At 37.4% G+C, this 26,968-nt stretch overlaps 2 protein-coding genes across 5 annotated transcripts; both read right to left on the bottom strand.

The window, feature by feature from the left end:
- Positions 1 to 2,171: 2,171 nt before the first annotated feature.
- On the bottom strand, positions 2,172 to 8,815 carry lipca (lipase, hepatic a). 4 transcript variants are annotated; one of them, XM_016273191.1, is made up of 9 exons: positions 8,626 to 8,815; positions 6,891 to 7,063; positions 6,555 to 6,734; positions 5,839 to 5,959; positions 5,402 to 5,641; positions 4,534 to 4,776; positions 4,087 to 4,201; positions 3,129 to 3,347; positions 2,172 to 2,622 (listed from the first exon to the last, which is right to left on the bottom strand). In XM_016273191.1, the coding sequence occupies exons 1-9, from the start codon at positions 8,708 to 8,710 to the stop codon at positions 2,496 to 2,498; spliced, it is 1,503 nt and encodes a 500-aa protein (XP_016128677.1). In that variant the 5' UTR covers positions 8,711 to 8,815; the 3' UTR covers positions 2,172 to 2,495. The 4 variants fall into 4 exon arrangements, with proteins under 4 accessions (XP_016128677.1, XP_016128679.1, XP_016128678.1 ...); XM_016273193.1 differs by lacking the exon at positions 4,534 to 4,776; XM_016273192.1 differs by lacking the exon at positions 6,891 to 7,063.
- A 2,393-nt stretch (positions 8,816 to 11,208) lies between these two features.
- On the bottom strand, positions 11,209 to 25,202 carry LOC107585985 (aquaporin-9-like). Its single transcript, XM_016273188.1, has 6 exons — positions 24,995 to 25,202; positions 23,745 to 23,871; positions 17,924 to 18,061; positions 17,264 to 17,382; positions 16,733 to 16,950; positions 11,209 to 11,876 (listed from the first exon to the last, which is right to left on the bottom strand). Exons 1-6 carry the CDS (start codon positions 25,094 to 25,096, stop codon positions 11,708 to 11,710), a joined length of 873 nt encoding a protein of 290 aa, XP_016128674.1. The 5' UTR covers positions 25,097 to 25,202; the 3' UTR covers positions 11,209 to 11,707.
- Between the last annotated feature and the right edge of the window lie 1,766 nt (positions 25,203 to 26,968).

Below are 26,968 nucleotides of genomic sequence, written 5' to 3'. Positions count from 1 at the left end.
TACTGTTTGATTTTAATGTCCGCTGTGTTTTATACAGTATCTTTCTTTTCTTTTTTTTGCTTTATTTGTAGTTTTTTTTTCCTCTTCTCTTTTGCGCTCACTTTTGAACATTTTTACTAAATACTTGGCAAAAAGTATTGTGCAACGACATGTAATTTTTTTGAAGTACTTGAAATGCATTAATAAAATAGCCTTGATCAAGAGCTCCTTTCACTGTCTGGTAAAACATGTCCATGTGTTGACGTAAATTGTATTAATTGCCTGTATGCTCTACAAATTTGCACTAATGCATGTTTTTTTTTTTTATTATTACTTTACTGCATATTGTAACGGTATATTTCAAGAACGCCGCTGAAGTATTCAACAAGCCATCACAGTATAGAAATCATTCATTCATGTTATATTTAAGTTGAATTGAGTCACACTTTTCACAAATAATTTTCTCATAAACTGAACATTTTTGTTTGTCAACCTCTCACCCTCTTGTTACACAACTTGTGTAGTTATGTCAAATCTGTTGTATACAATCATTTGTTGCCAAGTTCAGTTGCAATTTTACAGAGGAAAGTGATGTATCCTGTGTCTACTTTTTACTTTATCCAGGGATGGACTGGCTATAAGTTATCCTATAAGTTAAAAAACTAATATGACAATATATTTCAGGATGTGTGCTAATGAAAAGAAAGCATCTTTAATGTAGTGCCAATAGTAGGGCAAATAAATAAATAAATATGCATTATGTATGTTACCTCCCTGTTTTTATGCCTATGCATTATCATAGGGGATTTCATGAGACAATTATTCCGACAATTAAAACACAGTGGACACACCACATAAAGAAACATTTTATTACAGGCTGATCTACTTTGAAGATATCTACAACACACAAATGCACAGATGTTTGCTTGGAGGTTGAGCTCATATTTTATTTAATAATAAATTATCTGTAATGGGACAATGTTCAGTCAGTTTTGGGAGTCTAATAAGAGTCATACTCTATTTCAGAAATAAAAAGGCAAAGATGGCAGCTCTTAACAGTGTTCAATTGCTATATACTGTATGGTACTTAAAAAAAGTTGTTAGGCCTACATGATTTCTCCCCTACCCCTGCAGTGCTGTCTACATCACTGGTTTCAAATGGATGAAGGGTATAGGAGACCAAAAACTCTTCCGAGCCAATTAAGAAGGTGCCATTTTCACACAATTAAACCTGCGCAAGGAATCATGGGAGTTAAGTGTCCATATCCTTCATTCCAAATGCCCGTTTTAAGTGGCCGGTTGTGAGCAGTTTGGAACGACCCCTCAATATGGTGGCTACAACGATTCTCATTCTGAAGTGCCCTTCGGAATCAGATTTGAAACGCAGGGCGAGTATCAACACTAAGGGGCTGTTTACACCTGGTCACTTCATGCGTTTTGTCTGATCGTGAAAAGGCCAGGTGTAAATGTCCTCTGAAACGTATTCGAGACGGATATAAATCCGATCGCTCAAACCACTTCAGGAGGTGGTCTGGGCCCCATTCCAGACGAAACTGGACAAGTGTAAATGCATCTGGTTGTTGAAACCACATATGTAAATTTTACTCCTCCCAAAATGTTAAAATAATAAACGTGTGAGAGCGTGTTATAGGCTTTATGACATTAGTCAGACTGCGCTAAAGCAACACGCATCGCTGCGGACAACACACAATCATCTTCATTAAAAGTAGTAAGACAAACGTATCTTTCCAGCGCTCTCCTATTGCGGTCTTTGATCTTGAAATGAACTGATAATTAATCAAAATGCAGCGCTTATCTTTTTGATTTTGTTGACGTGAACTCTTGTTAATTTTATATATAGTGCGGGAATTGAAGACTGATGCCGCGCGCTCTCCTATTGCGGTCTTTGATCTTGAAATGAACTGATAATTAATAAAAATGCAGCGCTTATCTTTTTGATTTTGTTGACGTGAACTCTTGTTAATTTTATATATAGTGCGGGAATTGAAGATCGGATTTAAATCTGTTTTGCGACGACACATTTATGTAGCCAAGTGTAAATGCATGGAAACCTTTTAACAAATCAGATAGATATCCGATCAACGAAAACGCATGAAATGACCAGTGCTGCGTTCAGCCCCGACAAAAACGGTGCAAAACGGTGCACACCGGTTTGAGCTTGAACATGCCCCAGGTGTAAACAGACCCTAAAACACAAGGTCAATCAAGAGAGCGGCCCGTGCCTTTTAGCCAATCAGAATGCTCTCTATTTGCTGACATTTGAGGGCGGGATTCTGGAAGGAGGGCTTCTGCTAAAAGTTGGCATAGCCTACAGTAAAATGTAAAAATATTTGATATACGAAAACCTAACCATGTTTAATAACAAAATCCTGGAACACTTGGTCATTCTTTAATTTCTCATAAAAAATGAAAGTTAGAAACATTAAGCATATATTACAGGAAATCCGGTCCCAAAGGCTGTGAAGACACGATCTCATGTGTGAGGTGAGTTTGTTTTAGTCGTGCTTCATCCTCATCATCATCCTCCGCTTCTGCTGTGTCTTCTTTTCACAGCGCACGAACACCTTCTCCTGCGACGGCTCGATATACATGCCCTCGTCTGTCTGTGGGCAAAACGTAGTTCTGACGAGAAAAGAGCTGTTATGAGCTTCAGCTAGGTAGTAATGCGTTTTTACTTTATTTCAAAAACGCCTATTCAAACAACGGCAATGTCCACTAGAGGACGCTAGAATAACTAAACATGAAATGGAAGCTTGAAAATGTTAACGTTTTTTTGTGTCTGCTTTAAAAATGTATTCTTTGTGTGTGTGTTTTTCTGTATTTCTCTACTTAACAGTAGTTGAGATATTGTCTTGTCTGCATACACATTATCATGCCTGTTTCTGGTCTATTGCATTACTTTTCCCTCTTATTTTTTAATCTATTCATCTTGTCTATTTTTTAAAAGCTGTTATACTGAGGCACTAAAGATCATTTAGATCATTATACACTAAATCCAGGCTCTTAATCTTTAGTCAGCATCTTTTTTGCCTTTTATTCCAATGTGAGCGTTCAATTGATTCCTTATGAATTTATATAGATCCACCATCTGTGATGGCAACCTCTTATCCATCTCCTCTAACACTTACTTCCTCTGGGTCTCTCCTGCTTTCACTGTGATCTTCCCCACTGTGAGCTGTGGTCCTCTGCTGCTTTTGGCCCAAGGTATCATGGTCTTAACCGTGCTCCACATGTTTGCCCATACTTGGCTTCCCTCCCAGGTGAAGCGCATTATCATCAGGTCACCGATGTCAGTATCCAGAGTGATGAGGAAGGTAAAAGTCTTGTTACCTGAAATCTCCTCAACTCTGAGAAAGAGGAATTAGGTAAAGTAATTGTTCAGGTTTACTTCATTCAGTTTTTAGATTCCTATAATAAAACACAACAATAATTGGGTGAAAATGCATGAGAGTAATTGTGTGCCATGCTTTTGTTCGAGATGCTATTTTAGTCCATTGCATACTTCCCTGCAGTTTTCTGCTGTCTGTTTCATGTTCCCAGCACACATGTATTTCATTCATTCATGCGAAATGAGTTATTCTGATGAGAGCTCTCTGTGTGCTATGATGACTAAATTGAGTGGTTTCCCTTTGAAGCGGAGCTTGTTACTTTGAGCTTTTAGAGCCCAGTACATAAAACATTGATGTTCTTCATCCCGAATGTTATCAAGTAGTCTTTCATTTAGGAATCTTTGGCTTACTGTTAAATCTCGAGCTTCTGCTACTGTCACACTAATTTAAGCTTTTACTTATGAACTAACCATAGTTATAAATTGTACTTGTACATTTATTTTAACGTATGTTCTTGTAATTATACACTACCAAACAGATGCAGTGTTACATAGGCTTTAGTTTGGTTATAGCAGATGATGGTTAAATGCATAAAGCTTTTCAAATTGCAGAAAGCACAGATATATCCTTATGATGATATGGATGATGATGATGAGAGTCATTACAAAGCTCATTAAGTTAATGCTCAATAACACTTGATTAAGATCATGTTTTCTTAAGATGCAGTTGCTGATATCAATGTGAATTGCATACTTACAGTGTTATGGGTAAATTTTCACTTTCTCCCAGTGTCCCGGTTAGAGAGACTGTGAGGGTGGGCTCGATCTTATCAGTTTGGTTGATGAACTGGATCCTGAATTGATAGTGGAACACTAATGGGGAAGGAAAACAGAGTAGAACGGTTTATATTTTCCCCAAAACAACTGGAAAACCATTAATACAAACATTAATTGGGCAAAAAGTGTATTCTTAATCAGTAACAATGTCTTGATTCTTGATTCCCAATAAAATGTCTAAACATACTTAAAAAACATTTCTTGAAGAAAAAAAAAGTTATTTCTCCATATGTGTTTTTTTATTATTATTATTTTAAAAATATTTGTATTAGGGAGAGAACTTTAACAGAGGACATCATCTCTCATTTTACATAACAATAGGAATTGACTGTTTTACACTTTTTTAGGTTGTTATAACTGTTTCTCACATTTGTAGGGCATGTGTGAACGGGTTTTGAAAAACAGTCTCTTGCTTGCGCCGGTGCGGACTTTCTTGATGTCATAACCCAAAGTGTTACAGCGGTTCTTTCGGCAGTCCAGACAGTAGCCTTTATCGAAAGCCGTGTTGTCGCTGCACTTGTAGGCCATAATCTGCTTGTCTTTGTTCAACAGGGAGTCAATGAAGAGATGCACAGCACGCTCGTGGGCACATTTCACTGTCTGCTCAAAACCTAAAGTTAGATGGACACAACATAAGACTAATAAACAGCAAATAATCATAGGTTCACTTGTTTAGCTTAATCACACTTGTCTGTCTAGATTTACTGTGGTGTGTTGTGGGGAGTTAGCAGTGATGCTAATGCTCGGCTAAATTGTGATGCCATATGCAGACTATGGTTCAAATGTTTTGGATCAGTTCGATTTTTGTTTTCTGAAAGAAAATTAATACTTTTATTCAGCAAAGAAACATGAAATTCATCAAAAGTGACAGTCGTCCCACCCTTGCAGTGTGCCTGTCAGAGTCATGGACAGACTTTCGGGTCTGTCTTTCTGCTTCGATTTTTCCCATAGGGATTTTTAATTGCCTGAAGGCATATCTCAGTAGGAGAGCAGAACAGAACAGGAATTTGAAATAATTAAGTTGTCAGGATGACAGCTGCTTTTATGTGTCTATGCCTTTCATCTGGATAGCTGTCGTTATTAGTTAGCTGTTCTTACAGTGTCATTAATGGGATGTTTTGAATATATCTCATTCTCATCCTAATATAACATTTAAGATATGAGGATGGACCTGTCCCTTCCTCTCTCTGTTTGTACATTCATCCATTCATCCATCTATCAATCCAAGCAACTCACCCATAATCCCATACTGGGCTAAATGTGCATATATGTTTTGCACGTGCAGCTGGCACCCTGGCTGAAATGATCCTCCATTGGGATAGAAGTCAAAGTGGGCAACAGGCTGTTTGATGCCCACACTGAGCCCCATGCGCTCTTGGGTAAATGTGTGGATGGCATCCACAAACCTAGCATCCTCAGGTGAGAGTCTTTCAGTATGAGACATTCCCTCAAACAATGGACCCGCAGGATCCAAACCTACACGAACAAAACAAACTTAAATTTAATATATAGTTACTGTAATATTTAGCGTCAGGCAGGGATAAATGTATGGTTTTGTCATTTTTAAAATATTTGCTGAGAATTAAGATCTTCGAGTTTAAAATCTTTCTCGTATTTATATATTAACACCATTGTTTAGTGAGACATTCACAATGCTGACAAGACTGTCTCACCGGTAATTCTTCCCAAGGTTTTTCCAGACACAGCTAGGTTACTCCCAGCAAACCCAGATATATGAGCTCCAAGGCTGTAACCAATCAAATGCACTTTTCCCAAAGGAAATAGTTTGAAATCCTGTTAGGGACACTTACAAATTAATGCCATGTACTATTCAGCAAGTATGCATTAAATTGACCAAACACAATATTACAGGCATTTATAATGTTACAAAAGACACTACATGTCAGAATGCTGCACATGAGACTATTAGCTCCGACAGCACTGATAATAAGAAATGTTTCTTATGCATCAAGTCAGGACCCTGGACCACAAAACCAGTCATAAGGGTCAGTTTTTTTTTAATCGATATTTATACATCATCTGAATAAATAAGCTTTCCATTGATGTATGGTTTGTTAGGATAGGACAATATTTGGCCGAGGTACAACTATTTGAAAATCTGGAATCTGAGGGTGCAAAAAAATCTAAATATTGAGAAAATCGATTTTAAAGTTGTCCAAATGATGTTCTTAGCAATGCATATTACTAATCGAAAATTAAGTTTTGATATATTTACGGTAGGAAATGTACAAAATATCTGCTTATGATCTATTAACATTCTACTGAGTCAGTTCCATGTAAGATGTAAGGATGGTAGCATTATTCCCTTGGGAAATAAATTCTGCATCCATAACTGTAAAGAGATTTGTATTCCCAAACCAACCCTCACCTCTAGCCACCTCAGCAGGTGGGCAATGTCCTGCCCCACAATGCGTGTGTTCTGAACAGCTATAGGGTAGTGATGGTGTGCCAGAGTCAGCCAATCTGCAATCACCACATTGATGCTTCCTTCTGAGCTTTTTAGTGCTGATGCCAACCTGGAAATCCAGTTCTCCATCATTCCGTCCACCTACAGCACAGCGAGGATTTTATTTATTTTTACTTTCGCCTTTATCAAATTAGAAATAACTCTGCATAGCTGTTTGCAATCCATGCCAAGGTCATGACCTTTTGTAAATTTGAACTATTGATCTGTTTTTCTATTAAATCAATGAACTCAACATACCGACCAGCCATGAATGATGATAGCCAGAGGATGGCTGCTATTGAAACCACAAGCGTCCAGAGTGTGAGGCTTGAAGAGCTCCACTGTGCATGTATCATCTGTGCTGTCAGTGTAAAGCCTGAAGACTGATTTAGGTTCGTAGGGCATCTTCATCCTCTCTCCAGGCTCAGTGTCTGTTAGTATGGTCATACATAAACTGAGGTTCACAGACAGTTCTTTTTTTTTTTTTAGGCTGTACAATAGTCCTGAAGACTTAAACTACTTCAGTCTGTGTGCATTGAATTTATTTAATACACGAGTTTCACAATTTGAGTTGAATTACTGAAATAAATTAACTTTTCCACGACATTCTAATTTATTGAGATGCACCTGTATATTTCCATAAGCAGCAATGCTAAATTTTGCATGGAAATGAAGTTACAAATGAAAATAAGATAGGAGTATGTTTAGATCCCATATAGGTCCGGGGGAACTTTGAGCTTGATGGTTTGAGCTTGAGTCAATATAAAATGTGTTTACCCATCACTCTTGCCCATTAAATGAGCATGTGGAGAGTAGGATATGACACATGTTGCATTTCTCATATGCATTAAACATTTATGTTGCATCAACATATGTAATATAAAATGTTTCATAAACCTATTGTACCCATGGGTTTACCACTTTTTGTTGCATGTCCTGTAAAAACATTAGAGCTGTCTGAGATTCCTACTATTTGAACCCGTTTTAATGTTTTCCTATGCAAATGTTTATTTTAATGGGACATGCAGTTCTCTAACTGTCTCTGCTTACATTGACAGAGGAATTGATCTCTCTGTCAGGTTAGCAATTAGTTGTTAGCATTCTATGAAAGGTCAAAAATCTGAATGCATCATTTAGAGTTAATACAAAACAAATTTCCCTTTGAAGTGTCTGGATTTTTAAAATCTGAGATAAATGATAATGATAAACCTCACATTCTGATTCAGCATATTCTTCTGTGATGTAGTTTTTGCATGTGAAAAATGTACATGTTTAGCAAGGCCAGTGTGTGAATGAAGATATTTATTTCTCTTTCAGTATTTTCAGCTTTTATTTGCAAACACAGTCTAGGATATTATTTCTCTGTGATTTTATGGATTTTTTTTAATACAAGTTTTTGCAATTTACATCAGCATTGATTAAATGAGACATAGCACAATTAATGCTGACTGTTATTGCACATCCATATCTTCCTTAATATTTTACTTTACCAAGGAGCATCAGTAGCACCTCTTGTTCACCTACACATACTATTCTGTTTTTTTGTGTGTTTTTGTTGTTTCTATTTACATTTTTTTCCTGCAATCACTAAGCTTAATTGTGAACCACATTCTGTCACAACATATAGTGCATGCTACAATACCTTAGTGAATAAGGGAAAAAGAAGCATGTGCTTCACTGTTGCTCAGAAGATCATTTTAAACATACAGATCACCCAAATATTCGGTCGTTTACTCATCCACATGTTGTCCCAACCCTGTATGATTTCTTCTGAACACAAAAGAAGATATACTGAAGAATGTTTCAACTGTTTTTGTCCATGCAATGCAAGTCAGTGTGGTCCAAAACAGCATTGCATCCAGTTGACAGTGGGCAAAAACTAAATAAATAGATATATTCTTTTGTGTTCTGCAAAAGTCAAATAAAGGAAAAAATACATGGGGGTGAGAAAATGATGACAGAATTTTAAAAGTTAAGCATAATTCACCCTCACCTGCTCTGTTACCCCTAAATTTCCTTCCATCAGTCAGCTGAAAGATGATCAGACAGCAGGACACTATTTTAATAAGAGTCTTCATGTTCAGGCCACTTCAGGAGTCCACACAGATAATCCAAATATTTCCTCCCTCTCTTTTTCTCGGGCAAGAGAAGAGGCCACTGTGAGGCAGGTGATTACTGAACAATTTTTGAAACTGTCTGAGGGGAGGGAGCTGGCCCAGATGGGATGTTTGTTAGGGGAGGGTTCAGGCAGTTCAATCCTCTGGGTGAGCTTTGAAACCTTTTGTCATTTTGGAGCCAAATGATGGCCCTGATTGGCTGCATGGTGTTACATAAGAATCTATGCCACGATTGGTGAAAAAATGTTGTCAGAAAGAGTTCAGAAAGGTACACGCTGACTCATTACTGACAACTTTACTACTCAAATACCATGTCTCCAAACGCCATTCAGAGATGTCAAATGATGGTTTAACTCACTACATGGTCTTTTCTACTTCTTGTAGTTAGACCCGGTTTATTTTTATTATTTATCTCATTAACTAGTTCTAGATCAGATGCTGACAGTAAGTATGTGTCCATGTCCTGTCGATAGATAGATAGATAGTAAATAAAAGCCTGTTTACAACAGTTAACAGGACAGAGAGTTGCACCTGTGTTTGTATATGGTCCTGCATTATGGGTATTGTGGTGTTCTATACATTATAGGGACCAAATCACCACAAATATAGTAATACCATACCATCTTGACCTTGTGGGGACATTTTTTAAACAACTTATAAATCACACAGAATGAAGTTTTTTTTTAATCTAAAAAGGCAGAAAGTTTTGTGCAAGGGGTAGGGTTAGGGAAAGGGGATTGAAAATATAGTTTGTACAGTCTAAAAATCATTACATCTATGGAATATCCCCATGAAACATGGAAATATCTGTGTGTGTGTGTGTGTGTTTGTGTGTAAGCACTTGTCATTTCAGCCTTGATAGATGTCATTAAAGATTTAAATTTTATTTCTCTTTTCATTTCTGTTAAAAATGTTTCTGATTCCCACATTAAAATGTAAATCTTAATTCTTCTTAAAGATAATGCTGTTGATAATTTTCTAAATTCTAATCAACTTTATATATTTAACCATGCAGCATGTTGCAGTTGTGCTGTTTCATAGAATGGTTGGCTGAAGAACATACTACAGTCTAGTTAGCAGAAACGGAGGGCGTATGTATGCATAAACTCAGCTGATGTTGCTGATGTTGATGGTCAGACAGTGATAATGATTAAATAAGGTCAGATATAGTTGTGCAGATCAGTGCAGTCAGAACTTTAGTTTAGTCAGAAGTCTATTTTATCTCTCCCTAGGAATAGTTCACCCAAAAATGAAAATTCTGTCATCATTTCCTTTGTATGAATTTCTTTCTTCTGTTGAGCACAAAAGAAGATGTTTTGAAGAATGTTGGTAAACAATCAAAATATTATGGAAGTCAATGGCTACCATCAACTGTTTGGTTACCAACATTCTTCCAAATATCTCCTTTTGTGCTCAACAGAAGAAAGAAACTCATACAGGTTTGGAACAAGTAGAGCGTGGTGAAATGTTTCTGGTTTGGCTGATTATGTCGAGGTGAATTAATGTTTCTCTAAGCAAATTAATTCACAAATTGAATATGTGTACAGGTTTGCAAAGGTCATTTCCATTATCTAAGAAAGTACATTAGATGTGTAGTATCTCAGGGCAGAACTAAACTGACTGTGCATGCAGTACTGTAGAATGCAGATATATCAAGGAAATAGGGGCTGCTCTGGACTAAATCCTCATTCACAGGAAAACAGACATGAGATATGTATAACAGTATGCTTATTTTAATATATTAGGTATACATTAGCAGAATGACAATACTTTCTTCAACATTTTGAATGCAGTAATTTAATCTCAAAAAGTTTCATTTATGAGACAATAAGTAAAAAAATCTGAACCTGAAATAATGGGCTAAAAAGACAAAAATATTGAAATATCTCTTTGAATTGTACAAAAAACTGCTATTAGTTCATTTAAGTGCCAGTAAATAAATTACTATAATAATGTTCTTAAAAAGAGGAAAAAAACACATATTAAACAATTTTATTTCACAAACAACAGTTACGAAATACCTAAAAAAACATCACATTAAGCTTCGCTAAGTCTGAAATGTGATGTTATACGCAATACTGTTACTATAAGTTGTGATGCAATAATTTTCTTGAACATTTTGACACATTGTAGCATAAATACACATTTATTTCTTCTTAAGCTTTCATGTAAGTTCATTGCAAATTCATTTTTGCATGCATTGCAATGTTCATCCCATTACCTCATGCGAGTTACCTTATCAGCAGTTATGCATGCAGCTAGTAGCTCATCTATTCATGTGTTGTATTGATTCGTCCTGTCGTTTACAGACGATATTAACAGACCATTTAGCCTGTTCATCTTTGATTAAATCGAGTGGACAGTAAAGTACCCTTTTCCTTCATTTTAGTGAGAGAAGAACATCATCTTATGGCAAGCAAGATAAGAAGAAGTAGTAGGATTAGACAAAGGAATGAAGGAAAAATATAGGTGCAATGCTGGAGTGGTTTAACTTTCTCTGGCTGAGGCTAGACAACCTGCATTGACTATATCTTAAGAAACAAAAAAGGAAACCTGAGAAACCAGTTGAAAATTATTATGATCTATATATACATTCCAGAGTTGTTAATACGGAGGATCTGTTAGCACCTGTGATCTTTTACTGGCAGTGGTATTGATGGTAAAACTGTGGATGCTTTACATTAAATACTGTTTCTGCTGTCGATCGCTCTGTAGAATAGATAGAATGAATGGTGATCTTTGAAAAAGTTAAACTTGTTAAGAACTTGAAAAAGCTAGAATTATAGATAATTAACACTTGCTGTCTTTCATAGCTGCTTGGTTTCATGAACTGACTTGGCAAAAGACTCAGAAAAGAGATCTAGAGGAAAAGACAGAGAAGGAGAGTGTGTAGAAATAACAGTGCTTCTTGTTTGAGGTCTATGGGGAAGGAAAAGATACCATACTTTCCCTCTCTTTCTAGTTTACGGTGTTCAATTCATATTTATCTTTGATGCTGTTGTCATCTTCAAGGTTTTTCTCAAGCTCAGGGTGATGCAGCTCAATCATCAGGAAGTAGATCACTGCCCCGGCCACACCGCCCACCATCGGCCCAACCACTGGAACCCACCACCAGCCATTTCCAGCCCTGAAAACAGATGAGAATCAAATCAGGACTGGGCAAAATCCTGAATGTATTTTCAAGGAAAATTTCAATTATAATGGAAATGGCCACACACATATGGTGAGTAGTTTGAACTCGAATGACAGGAAGAAGAATTGACTGAAATTAAAAGAAAATTCAACACAGTCACACAAGTTTCATAAAATTTGTTGTTGATTACAATCAAATGGACACGAACAGATCACTTTCAAGTTGTTTTGTGTATGCATATATATATATATGTAGATACATAAAATGGACCCAAAGTTTTCAACAATAATGTGCATATATACAGCGGGTAAAATAAGTATTGAACACATCACCATTTTGCGCAGTAAATATATTTCTAAAGGTGCTGTTGACATGAAATTTTCACCAGACGTTGGTAACAATCCAAGTAATCCATACATACAAAGAAAACAAAACAAATAAGTTCAGAAATTAAGTTCTGTGTAATAAAGTAGAATGACACGGGGGGGAAAAGTATTGAACATGAAGAAAGGGAGGTGCAAAAAGGCATGGAAAGCCAAGACACCAGCTGAAATCTATCAGTAATTAGAAAGCAATCCTGCCCCTTGTCAGTGGAAATTAATATTATAATATTAGTTGGTTCAGTCCCAAATGATGGCCTATAAAAAGGTGTCTCATGACCAACGTGTCACACAAGAAACATTTCATGATGGGTAAAAGCAAAGAGCTTTCTCAAGACCTTCGCAACTTTATTGTTGCAAAACAAACTGATGGCATTGGTTACAGAAGAATTTCTATATTTCTGAATGTTCAAGTGAGCACTGTTGGGGCCATAATCCAGAAGTGGAAAGAAAATCATTTCACCATAAACCGGCCACGACCAGGTGCTCCTCTTCAAGAAAAGAATTATCAGAAGAGTTGTCCAAGAGCCAAGGATCACTTGTGGAGAGCTTCAGAAAGACCTGGAATTAGCATGTACAATTGTTTCAAAGAAAATAATAAGTACAATAAGTAATGCACTCAACCACCTGTATGCACGCTCACCACGCAAGGCTCTATTGCTGAGGAAAAAGCATGTTGAAGCTCGTTTAAAGTTTGCTGCAGCACATTTAGACAAGCCTGTGTGAAATACTGGGAGAATATAGTCTGGTCAGATGAGACAAAAAGTGTACTCTTTGTATGCCATAATACACACCATGTTTAGAGGTCAAATGGCACAGCACATCACCCCAAAACATCATGGTGTAGCACTGGCAAAATTCATATAAATGGAAGGATGAATGGAAAAATGTACCGAGACATTCTTGATAAATATCTGCTGCCATCTACCAGGATGATACGGATCCCCGCACATGACATGCAAGAAAAAAAAATAAATCGATTTAGCCTACTATTTTTTTAGGATGATGAATATGAAACAAGGGTGGACATTTCAGCAAGACAATGATCCCAAATACAGCCAAGGAAACTCTCAATTGGTTTCAGAACAAGAATGTAAAGCTGCTAGAAAGGCCCAGCCAATCACATGACTTGAATCCAATAGAAAATCTATGGAAAGAACTAAAGATCAGAGTTCATAGAAGAGGCCCATGGAACCTTCAAGATTTGAAGACTTTGTGTGGAAGAATGGGCCAAAACCACACCTCAGCAATGCATACCACTAGTTTCTCCATACAGGAGGCATCTTGAAGCTGTCATTAACAACAAAGGCTTTTGTACAACGTATTAAATAAATTTCAGTAAGCGTGTTCAATACTTTTTCCCTGGGTCATTCCATTTTATTACATAGAACTTAATTTCTGAACTTATTTGTATTGTTTTCTTTGTATGTATGCATTACTTGGGTTGTACATCTGGTGAAAATTTCATGTCAACAGCACCTTTAGAAATATATTTACTGAGAAAAATGGTGGTGTTCAATACTTATTTTACCCGCTGTATTAATGTTCCGCATTTTAGACTAACTATTAATAAGCAGTAATTAGGAGTTTATTCAGATAAAACTCATAGTTAATAGAAAGTTATAAATATTCTTTTTGTAATGTGCAAGGATTTTTTTTGAAGGATTTGTTACAATATATATATTTTTTTGGTACAGAGAGTTATTTTATTATAATTACTTTGGTTGTTTATATATGTATGCATTTTTTAGAAAAGACTTATATATATATATATATATATATATATATATATATATATATGTGTCTGTATTTTAACATCTCTTATCCTCACCAAGGCTGCATTTATTTGAACATAAATGCAGTAAAAATAGTAAGGTTTTTATGTTCATGTGATGACAAAGTCCTCTAGGGGTCGCTATGGGGAACGCCTCGTCGTGACCCGTGTCTGAAGCATACACTGAAAAAACACCAACTCGTTGGCCGGCGACAGCCATGACGCCACTACCGGTGCGACTATAGTATAAATAGGCGCCGGGAGCACACATCATTCCCTTCTTCGTCTTCATTGACTGTTCTGTTTGAAGTGTGCATTTCCAAGGAAAAAGTAAGAGCTATCTCTATTCATTATGGCGAGCACTAGCAGAGCATTTAGAAGGTGTGTGCCTCCGTGTCATCGCTATTTGACACCAGATTATACACACGATCTATGTGTTGCTTGTTTGGGCGAAGAGCATGCACGCGATGTCCTCGAGGGGCAATCTGCGTGCATTGCAAGCATTTTCCAATGAAAAAGCTCCGTTCTCATCCCATACTGAGATCGAGAAGGAATGGAAGAGGCCGTTTTCCTCACGCATCCATCGTTTTCAGCATACCAGTTATGCGAACATCGAGGCGATGCGCGAAAACGGCTATGAGAGAATGCCCCCTGTAGAAGAGACGCTAGCTAGCTATCTCTCTATGGGTACTCTCTACTAAAAACTCCCTCCTTGCCATCCGTGCCCCTTCAGGCTTCATCTAAATTGAATGGCAACTCCTCTCACATGAGAAGTTTGAGTTCTCTGTTTTTCCAGAGCACCTGGAACCAGCAGCATCAGGTGGATTAGGTCCTTCCTCTGCCTCCCTGATGCGCTGAGTGTTTGGCTAGCTTGCAGTATGCTTACACTTCTGATTTTACAATCATGCTGCAGGTCGAGCCCTCTTTCGGGAGAGCTGGGTTTGTGCTCACTCAGCCTAGGTAAACTACTGCTCGCCGTTCCAGCATTGGAACATGCTGTAGGTCGAGCCCCCTTCTCGGATTGAGAACTGGGTGTGGTGCTCCCTCAGGTGAATAATTGCTAGCTGTTCCAGCATTGGAACATGCTGTAGGTCGAGCCCCCTTCTCGGATTGAGAACTGGGTGTGTTGCTCCCTCAGCTGAATAATTGCTAGCTGTTCCACCATTGGAACATGCTGTAGGTTGAGCTCCCTCTCGTTGAGAGCTTTTAGAAATTCATTTTGAGAATTTATATCTGAAGTTATATATAAAGAATTTATATCTGAAAATTTTGGGATAAAATATTAATCGAAAGCATGCATTTCTTTGAATTTTATTTTATTTTATTTCTACATCAATTGTCCATTACAATTGCCTTCTTTACGACCTCAATTCAAATTTAGATCTGAATTAGAATTTAAAAGGTATTCTCAATCTAATTCAGGACATTACAGGTGTATCCTGAGTTGTTCAGCTGTCAGACTGGTGGACGATGTCAACAGTGTTGGTGTCTAGCTGTATAGACACTTATGCTTTCATTATTGTAATCTGTGCTTAGTGTGTCACTCCAGTGCTTCCCCGTCTGTAGCACTCTTTCCCTCCCTCAATCCCTTGATCCTTTTATAGGCTACTAAGAGTACAAGTGCTCTCTGTCCTTGAACCTTCTCTACAAACAGGTTGGCAAAGGTAACTGTAAACAAATGCATTGCCACCTCATGCAGACGCTTTGCTGAACTGAACTTAAGTAATCTTCATGCTCACTGTTTATAATGTTTGTTGCAATTATAACACCAGAGCCATTTGCCCTCAGGTAACCCCTAATTTGTTTTCAAGTTGGAAGACAAATTAAGCAGACAGATCAAGCATTTCCTCACCTAGGCCTAGTAGACTACTGATATATGATTAGCTCTTACTGGACGTCATTCTGTGTCTGTAGCTGAATAACAAATTATACAAAAATATTTGACTGCTGAATGACCAAGTATCTTAGAGAGCCATGTAATACATATGAGCAGTAAAGCATATGAACAGAAATGCAAAAGTGGAATATGCCAGATAGGCTACAGTGTTTTGAAGGGTTTTCGCTGCTAAAATGTGTGATCGTAAACACAGCCATATTCTATTGCATATATTAGGCAGTTATTTTATTCAATACTTTATCAGACTTAATTTGATCCTTTCGGCATAGATCTGTGCACAAAATGTGGCTCTTCTTGCTGTTGAGAGCAGCAACAAAATTTCTCTCTCTTTAAAAATGACTTTGAAAATTAGAGTTATAGTAAAAGAGATATAGTAAAAGATGCTGTTTTTTTTCTTTAATACAAATAAATTGCATCCTGTTTTTGGTTTTGTATATTCATGCAAGGAGAATTCAGGCTGCCTCACGTACATTTTTAAAATTGCTCTAATATGCAGGAGACACACAGTGCGTTAAAAAATTTATTTGCTCTGTCAGAAGAATGGTGATAGGCCTTTGCACTTAGAGTCTATTTAGAGTTTCAAAAGGTATGCTAGTGGGTGGTGTGCCTGTTTCTCACATGCTGGTTGACTCTTTTGCCACATTGATACATAGTAACACTTCTAGCTGCATTGTGTTATTGTACACACCCAAAAATGTCCTGTTACAGCATAAGCAATAATACAGATAAGGGAAGTAGCAGAAAATCCGAACAAAAAATAATAAGAAGAATATGTTAATGCATAGGGGGTTTTCTGTACCTGAACACCTCTAGTCCCCATCCTGCCATAGCAGTGAAGAGTCGAGGTCCCAAGTCTCTGGCAGGGTTGATGGGATAGCCACAGTTCAGAGCCATGGACACACCGATAGCCAGGATGCTCAGACCAATAACCAGTGGCTCCATTCCTTTAGGTGCCCCAATATTCTTCTTATCAACAATGGCTAAAATACAGAGGACCAGGGCGCCTGTGCCAATCACCTGTAAATAGAGACTAATGAGCAAAATATTCTTGGAAGCTTGTAGTAAGAAATAAAATTATGAGAGAAAGTTATTGTTATAGTGAGAATTATAACTAACTAGTTATTTTTATTCTTGAGATGGAAATGTGCTTTCAAAGTTCTTCACCTTAGATTTATATGCTTATGATGTATATGTATTTGTTCCCACCTTTTAATAACAGTCTATAAGCCGAAGCACATGCTTTAACATTGAAGTGCTGTTTCATTTCATTGTATAATTACTAGTGAGATTATTTGATAATTTAAAAAACAAATTACTGTGTTTCACTCACCTGATCAATGAATCCATTTAACAATGAGAGATTTTCACGTGGGTATGAGGCAAAGATACCTGCTGTGGCATTTTCACCAACTACAATTTGTTTTCCATCAGCAAAATTTGCAAAGGCACCTATGGACAAGAGAATCAGCTTTTCAACTAGAGAACGATTTTAGAAAAAAATCCATAGGTAGTAATTTCATGACTGTTTAGTGTAATTGTAAAAAAAAAATTTTTTTTTTTTAATTCTATTGCAATCTAGATAAACTAGGCTACTCTGTAACATTATTTTTTTGGAGTAACTTGACCAATCTACTGTTATATCTAATATCTATCTTAATCTAACAAAGATCAAACCCAACCAGACACAAATGTTTATGTTTAGTTTGAGTTGTGTGTGTGTGTATATTGTGCGCATGACTAATGTCATGCCAAGGGTCATGAAAACCTAAAACCCTTTTTTTTCTCATGTTAACAGATATGTACAGGTTGCACTGAAAACAATATCACTTATTATATTTATTATTAAGGGAAAAATGGATATGTTTTGCCATTTTGTTCTTCCGGTTTACAAACCAAAGTTTTTTACAAAGCAGACTTTTAAGAAGTCTGCCTTAGGTATAAGAGGAGCCAATAACAGGAGGCAAAAAATAGAAGTGCCCTGAAAACTTACCATAGTACAGACAGAAGACAGCACAAGACCCTGCAAAAGCACCTAGAAATTGGGCTGCCACATAGACAGGAAATTTCTTTAATGGGAGTTTCCCCAAGACAACCATAGCCAGAGAAACAGCGGGGTTCACATGTCCACCTGCAATGAGATGCAACAGTTGAGAGACTGCAACCTTTTGATGACAGCAAAGTATCTGTATTGGTTTTAGTGGTCTATTTTGTGTGGTGATTTTGTATTGATTGAGGTTTGCATAAAAGCATGCTGAGGTTTTTTGTAGTATAGATTGTCATCTATTAGAATCAAAAGAGCAAGCTGCGTCATAAATCTCACACTCAAAATGATGTGCTTTCTCTAACTGCTATATAGGTGTATATACTCTCACTTTCCTGCTCTTAATCCAGAGTGTTCATCATAAACACTGGCTGCAAAAACTAGTTGAGGTAGTCAATGGGAATTGGGTCTGACATAATCTGCCTAAGTCCTCAGACATCACTGCATGGCTTAGGAGTACCTCAGCTTTGACATAAGAGCGCTCAGCCCTGCAGAACTGTCTCTGACCCCACTGCTTCAGAATGGAAAACACTGGCCTTTCCTGACCCACCTAACTGTTTTCCCAAACATTTGGTGGCTAATTTTTCTTGATTGCAATTTTGACCCATGATTAAGCAGGAATCCAATAATGTTGTTCAGGTCTTTTGGAGAATCTAAAAAGCATAATAACAATACTGCACATTAAAACACAACTGATTGGTTAAGGCAAAATATTTTTTGTCAATTTTGTTAAAAACCAGAATGTTCATTTCTTTTGTTCATTCATAAGATTTTTTTTTTATATAAAAGAAAGTATATTTTCAATTATGTATTTGTGTAGAGTTAGTTAACAGTAGCCACTGACATTCATAATGTGGAAAAAAATACTATGGAAGTCAATGGCTACCGTCACCAACATTATTCAAAATATCTTCTCTTGTTTTCAACAGAATAAAGAAACTCATACAAGTTTGGAACTTGAGGGTAAGTAAATGAAGAGAGAATTTTCATTTTTGATAAACTAGCCCTTTAATAATAACAGGCCAGATCCACATCTAGATGGTGGAGATTGGTAGGTTTAGGGGTGGAAATGGGTGGGTTTAGGGATCAGGGGGTGGAGACGGGTAGGTTTAGGTATATGTAAGGTGGGAGGAGTTAGATCTGGATCTTGTGTTCTGCATTGAGGACCATCTCACGTATGCTCCAGAAAAGCTCATTAGTTCAATACTGTAGTCATCATCACAGCATGTAAGATTATCAAAGTCATGTGGGCTGTTGGGCTAGCCAACTTATTCATGCACAGATGCACACTTTTGACGACTTTTAGTGCAGAGCTCTGGCTATATTTAACATCACATACATATATATTTATATATGGCTCTGTCTTCCCTTGTGACATAGTGAGAGGAGTGAACTGCTGGCAGCATGAGGAGCAGATCTGCAGCTCAAGACGCTTGACTTCTGATAATTCAGTTGCATGCATCACCACAATAACACATGCACAATTGTGTACTTGAAGTCTAGAAGCCACTACTGAATGATAAACCACAGGGCCTCATGCCCCTCGACACATTTCCCCTGAACAACCCAACCCTGCAACACTAAAATCATTTCCCTTTTATTCATGATTGATTTTTTAAAACTTCTTGATGTCATCTTCCAAATGTACAATTGTTATAAAAACAATCATTTAAAAAAATAAAAATAAAATGCAAACATGTGAAAAAGTGCAATGAATAATTATTAGTATTATTAAAGGGATAGTTCACCCAAAAATTAAAATTCTGTCATTGATTACTCACCCTCATGTCGTACCAAACCCGTAAGACCTTCGTTCATCTTCGGAACACAAATTAAGATATGTTTGATCAAATCTGAGAGCTCTCTGACCCTCCGTAGACAGCAATATGACTGAAATGTTACCAGATCCAGAAACATAGCAGGGACATCGGTAAAATAGTCCATGTGACATCTAGGGTTCAACCGTAATTTTACGGAGCTATGAGAATACTTTTTGTGCGCAAAGAAAACAATAATACAGAATTTATTCATTAATTCTTCTCCCTGAGTTACCGTCTTCCATTTGGAGAGTACTCCAGAACGTAATCAACGTAATGAGTGTTGTTTACGTTCAGCATGTGTGCGCTTTCGCTGAACGTAATCAGCGTTGTTTACGTTCAGTACTACTTACTACTATTCTGGACCTGGGAACAATTAATGACAGAATTTTCATTTTTGGGTGAACTAACCCTTTAAATAAAATATTAAATGTGATGTTAATATGCTAACACAAATAAAAGTGCAAATAAATAAATAACACAAATGAATGTATTTTTATTATCATCATTCAGTATTATTATTTTATGTTATTATTGTTTTTTTAGGATGACCACACACTTCCACATTGCTGGTAGTTGTGCGCTAACAGCTTCACCCTCTGCTGATTTGTGAAGGCACAGTTCCTGTGTGAACTGAAGTGTGTCCTCACAATTACGATGCTGACTACTGTGACCCTAATGAGAACTTGGCTGGGCCAGGAGAAGGCATCCTGTAGACATCTAGAGGTCCTTTCAGTAGGCACTCAGGGAATGTTTACATGACAACAATTTTTGCTTTGCAAAAAAAAAGTGTCTCACACACAGACGACAACATTGCCAAAATGAACCCTGTACACACAGTTCTGCGAAAATGACTAAAACCACTGTATTATGCATGCCAGGCCAGTAGCTGGCGATGTTGCTTTATAAAGAAACACTATGTGCCTAAGCACATTCGCATTCCTATAGATTGACACAAAATATGTACATACATAACATCACCTTTTACACAAATTTGCATTATCATAAGTTTACACATCTGTTTTCGCATACATAAATGGCCAAAACGCATCAAATGTTTTCTGTTTTTAGTTGAAAATGGTGTGGTGTAAACAGCCCATCAGATTCAGGAGATATGGAGAGGTGGTATTAAGAGATAGTTCACCCAAAAATGAAATCAGTAGTTCAACCTTAATGTTATGAAGCAAGGAGAATACTTTTTGTGTGCAAAGAAAACAAAAATGATTAAAATAAATTATTCTCTTCCATGTCAGTCTTCACGCATGCATCGTGGTACTCTCATGAACTTTGTCAAAGACAGAAGAGAAGAAATTCTTGAATAAGGTCATTATTTTAGTTTTCTTTGCGCACAAGAAATTAGCATCATAACATTATGGTGGACCACTGATATCACATAAACTATTTTAACCATGTCCTTACTACCTAAGTACATTCTTAGTACAACATTTTGTACATTCTGGGCCTTGAATGTGTCAGTTGCGTGGCTGTCTATGCAGGGTCAGAAAGCTCTCGGATTTCATTCAAAATCTCTTAATTTGTGTTCTGAAGATGAATAAAGGTTTTACGGGTTTGGAACGGCATGAGGGTGAGTAATTAATGACAGAATTTTCATTTTTGAAAATATAGATTCACTGGATTGTGGAATATTCCACAGAAAATTACAGAACATGACATGGTATGTTGTGACACTTCCAGTAGTGGCACATGCCGCTGTCTGTCAGAGCATAATGTAGAAGGTAACATACGCACTTAACGGCAGAACAATATTTAATTAATTGTATGTTGCTTTCAAACATACCGGAGTTCATTTGTACAACCATTAGGCTTCTCTGCGCTGTCCGTTTTATATCTGTTTCGTGTCCCACTGTGTTATTACAGGGCAACTTTAATGATAAGATTATAAAGAAATTCCAGGAATCATCTGCATTATTATAACACATTATAATAAAAGCTTCACCTCACCATAATCCTTGAGGAATTCTCTTAATGAAGGCCAGACATACATGTCCAGTCTGGTTTATCAAACCCGACACACACCTCCACTTGGCACTAAGCCTTATCTAAGATTTAAGAGCATGTAATTGACCTATCATTTCCTCCTCCCCCTGTCCATCACTACAGTATATTTTTGAATGCCGAGCGCATCAAATACAATAAGCACAAGGTTTCCCCCCTCTGTTATGTCGTTCATTAATCCTAAAATTGGCACTGAAGCAAATCCACCCTTCACTCTCTCTCTCTTTAGGGTCAAAGGTCAAGATGTAATACTCTGTATGGGGTATATTTGATCCAGCTGTCTAAGGCTTATTACCACATGAAATACTTTTTTTAAAAACTTTTTTACCTCACTAGACTTTTTACTCCTTTGACCAGATTTAGCTTTTGATAGAATAAACACACATACCGTAATTCCGCAATCATGATCATGATTATTCCGCAACAGAGGAATAAATTGGGCTGTTTATGTAGTTTTGATTAGATCATGGATATTGTAGTGTTGCATATGGCGAGTAGGTGGTTTGTGTCGCATGTAGATTGAACATTGCATGTTTTGTTAAACATGATCAAAGATCACAAACAACCGTGAAAAACAGCCCTGATGGACAGCTAAATATGACCTTTGAAATGAGAAGAACTCAGCTGTCCCAGACTAATGCCTTTTCTTTATTAAATGCATTTTCATGCATTTTGGACTCATTTAAAAGTTATTTTTAGATATGTGTGTTATTTTTATAGCAGACTGACAGTCGGGTAAATTTATTTAAAGGGGTCATATGATGCGATTTCAAGTTTTCCTTTCTCTTTGAAGTGTTACAAGCTCTTGGTGCATAAAGAAGATCTGTAAAGTTGCAAAGACTAAAGTGATATTCTTTATAAAAGTTAAGAGTCAGCCACGCCTACCTAAAACGGTTCATTCTAACACGCCCCCACATGTCTACGTCACTATGTGGGAATATTTGCATAATGCCGCCCAAATGTGCACGCAAAGAAAGAAGGCGTGGTTTCAGGAACAGCAGTCGTGTTGATGCAGCCATGTCAGGGAGACGCTGTGTTTCAGTGCGAAAGCAAAAGCACTTTATTTGGCCTTCCGGAAGTAGATGCAATTAGGAATCATTGGTTAAGATTTATTTACAACAGAACAGCACAACCCAGATGTTTGAATTTGTGCAACGCATTTTATGGACGACAGTTTTTTGAACCTTGAAGAGTACAAGGCTGGCTGTGGCCAAAAACTATTTTTAAAAAAAAGGGTAAAGTCCGACTTTGCTATGACAATATGGCGCTTCTGAATCAGCGACTGTAAGTATGTTTTGTTAATAGTTTAAGTATTTGCTATTGACTGTTCAAATGCAGAGTTTTGCGCAGCGCAGAGTAACGCGTCGTGTGTGTGTGTGTGTGTGAGGGGAACAGGGTCACATCACAGGAGAGTGAACTGCCTGTCAGAAATCATAGCACGTCAGCTGTCTTAACCGTGGCTTGTGTACTGCATCATCACTGTGTCTGTCACGCGACTCTGTTGCCCTTTCGGGCTTGAACTGATGGTAAAACTAACGACATTATTAACTGTCTTGATATTTACTTTGAAAGCTGAAGCTCGCGATTATGGTAAGGGGTGTTACATTTCCGACGCATGCTTGTGGTGTTCGGCCAATCACAATGCACTGGGTCAGCTGGCCAATCAGAGCAGACTGCGCTTGTCAAAGGAGGGGGCTTTGTTGAAAACGACGTGTTTGAGAGAGGCGGGGCATAGAGGACCTACAATAATATACAGTATTTGAAAAATTATGTGTTTTTTGAACATTAAAGCATGTCAATATATTCTGTTACACCAAATACACCAAATAATGATCTTTAAAATAGCATCATATGACCCCTTTAAATGTAGCAAATATGCATGTTACATAAACACAAGTGTATTTTAGACTTTTCTATTTGCCAGTGAGACCAGTTACCTGACACGCCTCCTGCCATGTACACAGCCAGCATCACCCCTAGAGTAAAGCCAAAGTGGATGGTAAGATTTTCTCCATGTTTTTCTCTGCTGAGAATAGTCTGGGCCACTGAACCACAACCGAAGAGCTGCAAACAGGAAATGGGCATAGAGAAGACAATTTAGGAAGACAATTAGTTGAAAAAAAGCTACCGCCAAATAGATAAGAAAAGCACTCTTGTTGTGGAGCACTTATTCAAAACTAATTAGTAGGACAGTTTTTTCAAATGCTCAGGCCATTATGGTCAGGGCGGCACCCCAAAGCAACAAAATCTGTCATGCTGAATCAGAACCTTTTCACGTAATTAACACAAGTAGAATACACTGTAGAAACGTCTAAGTGTATTTCATGTTTTAATATTAATTGAAATAATTTAAGTCAAAGAAGATTTGCAATATTACTCACAACTTCAGGTACTAATGTTTGTAGTAAAATGTAGTTCTCTTCACTCTAAGTTGTCAAACCTGACATTAAAACATTTATAAAAAACTAAATAGTTCACTAAACGGTAAAAATGTACAATACAAAGTACCGTGCAAACCTTAAGATTAGTCTATTAAAAGATAACTGTGTAACATTTATAAATCACGTGAAAGCATCTGACGTTCATGAAAAATGCCTTTTTCCTGGGAACAGGATAATTTCTTAATTTTTTTACAGTCAACCCAGCCTGAATGTGTGTCAGCATATTCACTTGTTTACACAAGAGCTATAGCAAAAGAATTTGTAATTGGAATTGTATTTTGGAGGACAATTACAAAAACAACAACAACAACAAAACAGGCACTTAAAACACATAAACCACTGCCAGGGAAATTTAGCATTTGTCAAATTAGACTAAAACCTTGTAGTTACTGAGATAAAGCCCTTCAATAGCCATATGCAATTAAGTGGCCATTAGAACGGATCGATAAGAAGCATAAATAAGACACTTTACATCACTAGAGGGTGTTGTGTGTAATGCAGTGCATTTAGTCTAAATCATTATGTGGTCACACATATAGCTATTACTACCATAATATGGGCACACGTCTATAAAATATTAAGTGTTTCTTTAAAATTAAAGAATATCAACCTTAACACCACCCATATGACAAGAATGAAATAAGTTGAAAAAAAATGACACTCATTATAATTCTATTGCATTGAAATCTCAAAACTGTTAGTCTCAGTTTACTTGGTTCTGAAGTCCTGACAGGCGAAAGACTTACTATTAGTACGAATGTCCCTAGTAATTCCGCCAGAAACTCTCTGATGATGTCCCGCCTCACGCTGCACCTCTCCCTCAAATTTCTGAAGTTTTCGAGCTCCATACTTTCCCCGACAGCTGAGATGTGATGTCCGGACAGACAGTTGAAGGCTGATCTCGCTGGAGTTTAAGTGTCTTAGGCTTTAACCTCCCCCGCCCCTCCTGCTGCTCAGATGTCATTAAACACACTGACACGACAGGTCGGTGCTTCCTCTTTGCTCTCACTCCATCCATCCTCTTCATGCTGAGACAAAAACGAGAGTCCCATCAACTAGTGGATGATATCGTTACGTTTGCGAACATTAAACACTACAGAAGCGACGTTAGAAATATCAGACAGTTCAATTCACATAAACGTTATTGTTAAAGAAGCGTAACTTATTTACGTACTACAATTATTAACAGAAGAAGATATGCTATTCGTTTTAGTAGGCTGCTTTTCAGAATATATTAAATGAATTAGCCTACATTCTTTTTGCTGAATTGTTACACAACTGTGCGATTTTTATCAAATCATATCCCAAATAGACCTTCACAATGGATCATCCACAGTAGATGACACTATCACTCAGTAGACTATTTTTAGTTTAAAACGCAAGCACAATGCACAAGCAAGTCTGGTTTATTTATTCTCTAAACAGAAATACATCATATTTTATATGTTTAGCTTACTTGTTTGTTACTCTGAGTATTATTTCCAGTTCTCATTCGGAGAAGCGGGCACACTATAGCACAACTAAGAGTTGTAATACGTATATTTGTCCATCGGGTGGAACTATTTGACAAAGTAAAAACCAAGGATGGCCAGAGTTAGCCAGCGGCGTCCCGTGACTGTCGGTACAGGCTGTGAAAAGAAGAAGCGATAGGATGGTAGCGGTAGGCCTATGTTTTGTTTGCATTAATCACTGTCACTTGTTCTGGGGTGTCGTCTTTGATGTGAGGCAGACACTGTCAGTGCTGTGAAATGAGGGGGATGTGCTGATGGAGAAAAAGCACCCCAGTGGGTTCTAACAAATTATAACACCCCATCCCCTTCATCATCTTAACAACCCCTCGGCCCTAGCATGTCACACATGATAACTGCTATCACGCAGCCTGCTCATTAAAAATGTTTAAGTTATGTTGCTATTTTCCAAATGAATTGTTTAATATGCAGGCATTATTTATTTAATAGCAGGAGACAGTGTGAACAACATTTTATGACAGGACATTGTTATGTTACAAATAATTAGGATTTTATTTAGGCTAAAGTGTGATTTTTCCAACTACAGACAAATTATGGTAGCCTATAAACGCTTCCAACTCCCAAGATTAGGCTAATCTCCTACAAGATTTCTCTGGTTAGCCCTCCGTGGAAGTGTGAAGGCGATTATTTGTTTTATTTATCTGCGACATCATCGTAGAAGTTTTTTACCGCGAGCCGGTTTTGAAGAGCTTCCTTATCCACCAGATACACAGTGGAAGTGTGAACGTCTGTGTTGGCTAATCCTTTAAAACACAACCTCTTTGGGAGCGTTAAAAGCCCTTTTAGATGGTCTTTAATGTTTATTGGATATTCTGAGGTAAATAACTGAGTCCCGGCGCTGCGGGAGGGTTGCCGAGGAAATAACCTGTGATCGCTTGATGCAGATAGACGAATAACAAGCTGACGGGATAGATAGGATATGTTACAGGACAATCTGTGAGAGTCAAAGGGGCAAACGACTTTGCCAAAGAAAACTTTAACGTTTACGTGACAGTTTGAGCACCCCAATGGAGAGAAAGCCTAGCTAACCATTATTTTTTAACATAGTAGCCTACTTTTATTGATAATTTCAGATAGCAAACAGACTGTATGCAAAGTACACGATATTTATAGCCTAGTTTGAAAAGAAAGATAGATTTAATGGTCTGCTGTACAATTTTAGACCACCAGACGGGCGTTTCAGGCTAGAGC

The sequence above is a fragment of the Sinocyclocheilus grahami genome, unplaced genomic scaffold (assembly GCF_001515645.1).
Source record: "Sinocyclocheilus grahami isolate Dianchi unplaced genomic scaffold, SAMN03320097.WGS_v1.1 scaffold76.1, whole genome shotgun sequence".
Taxonomy (NCBI): domain Eukaryota; kingdom Metazoa; phylum Chordata; class Actinopteri; order Cypriniformes; family Cyprinidae; genus Sinocyclocheilus; species Sinocyclocheilus grahami.
The sequence above is the reverse complement of the archived record's forward strand: the minus strand, read 5'-3'. Positions and strand labels throughout refer to the sequence as shown.

Bases quoted from the DNA above. Each gene is read 5' to 3' on its own strand.
- LOC107585985 (XM_016273188.1), bottom strand. From the start codon at position 25,096: ATGGAGCTCGAAAACTTCAGAAATTTGAGGGAGAGGTGCAGCGTGAGG. The intron at 23,872-24,994 runs GTAAGTCTTTCG...TCCTGTTTGCAG, and splicing joins TAGGGACATTCGTACTAATA to CTCTTCGGTTGTGGTTCAGT. The intron at 18,062-23,744 runs GTAACTGGTCTC...ATCTCATTGCAG, and splicing joins CATGGCAGGAGGCGTGTCAG to GTGGACATGTGAACCCCGCT.
- lipca (XM_016273191.1), bottom strand. From the start codon at position 8,710: ATGAAGACTCTTATTAAAATAGTGTCCTGCTGTCTGATCATCTTTCAG. The intron at 7,064-8,625 runs GTGAGGGTGAAT...CCATACTAACAG, and splicing joins ATTTAGGGGTAACAGAGCAG to ACACTGAGCCTGGAGAGAGG. The intron at 5,960-6,554 runs GTGAGGGTTGGT...TGTCCCTAACAG, and splicing joins ACCTGCTGAGGTGGCTAGAG to GATTTCAAACTATTTCCTTT.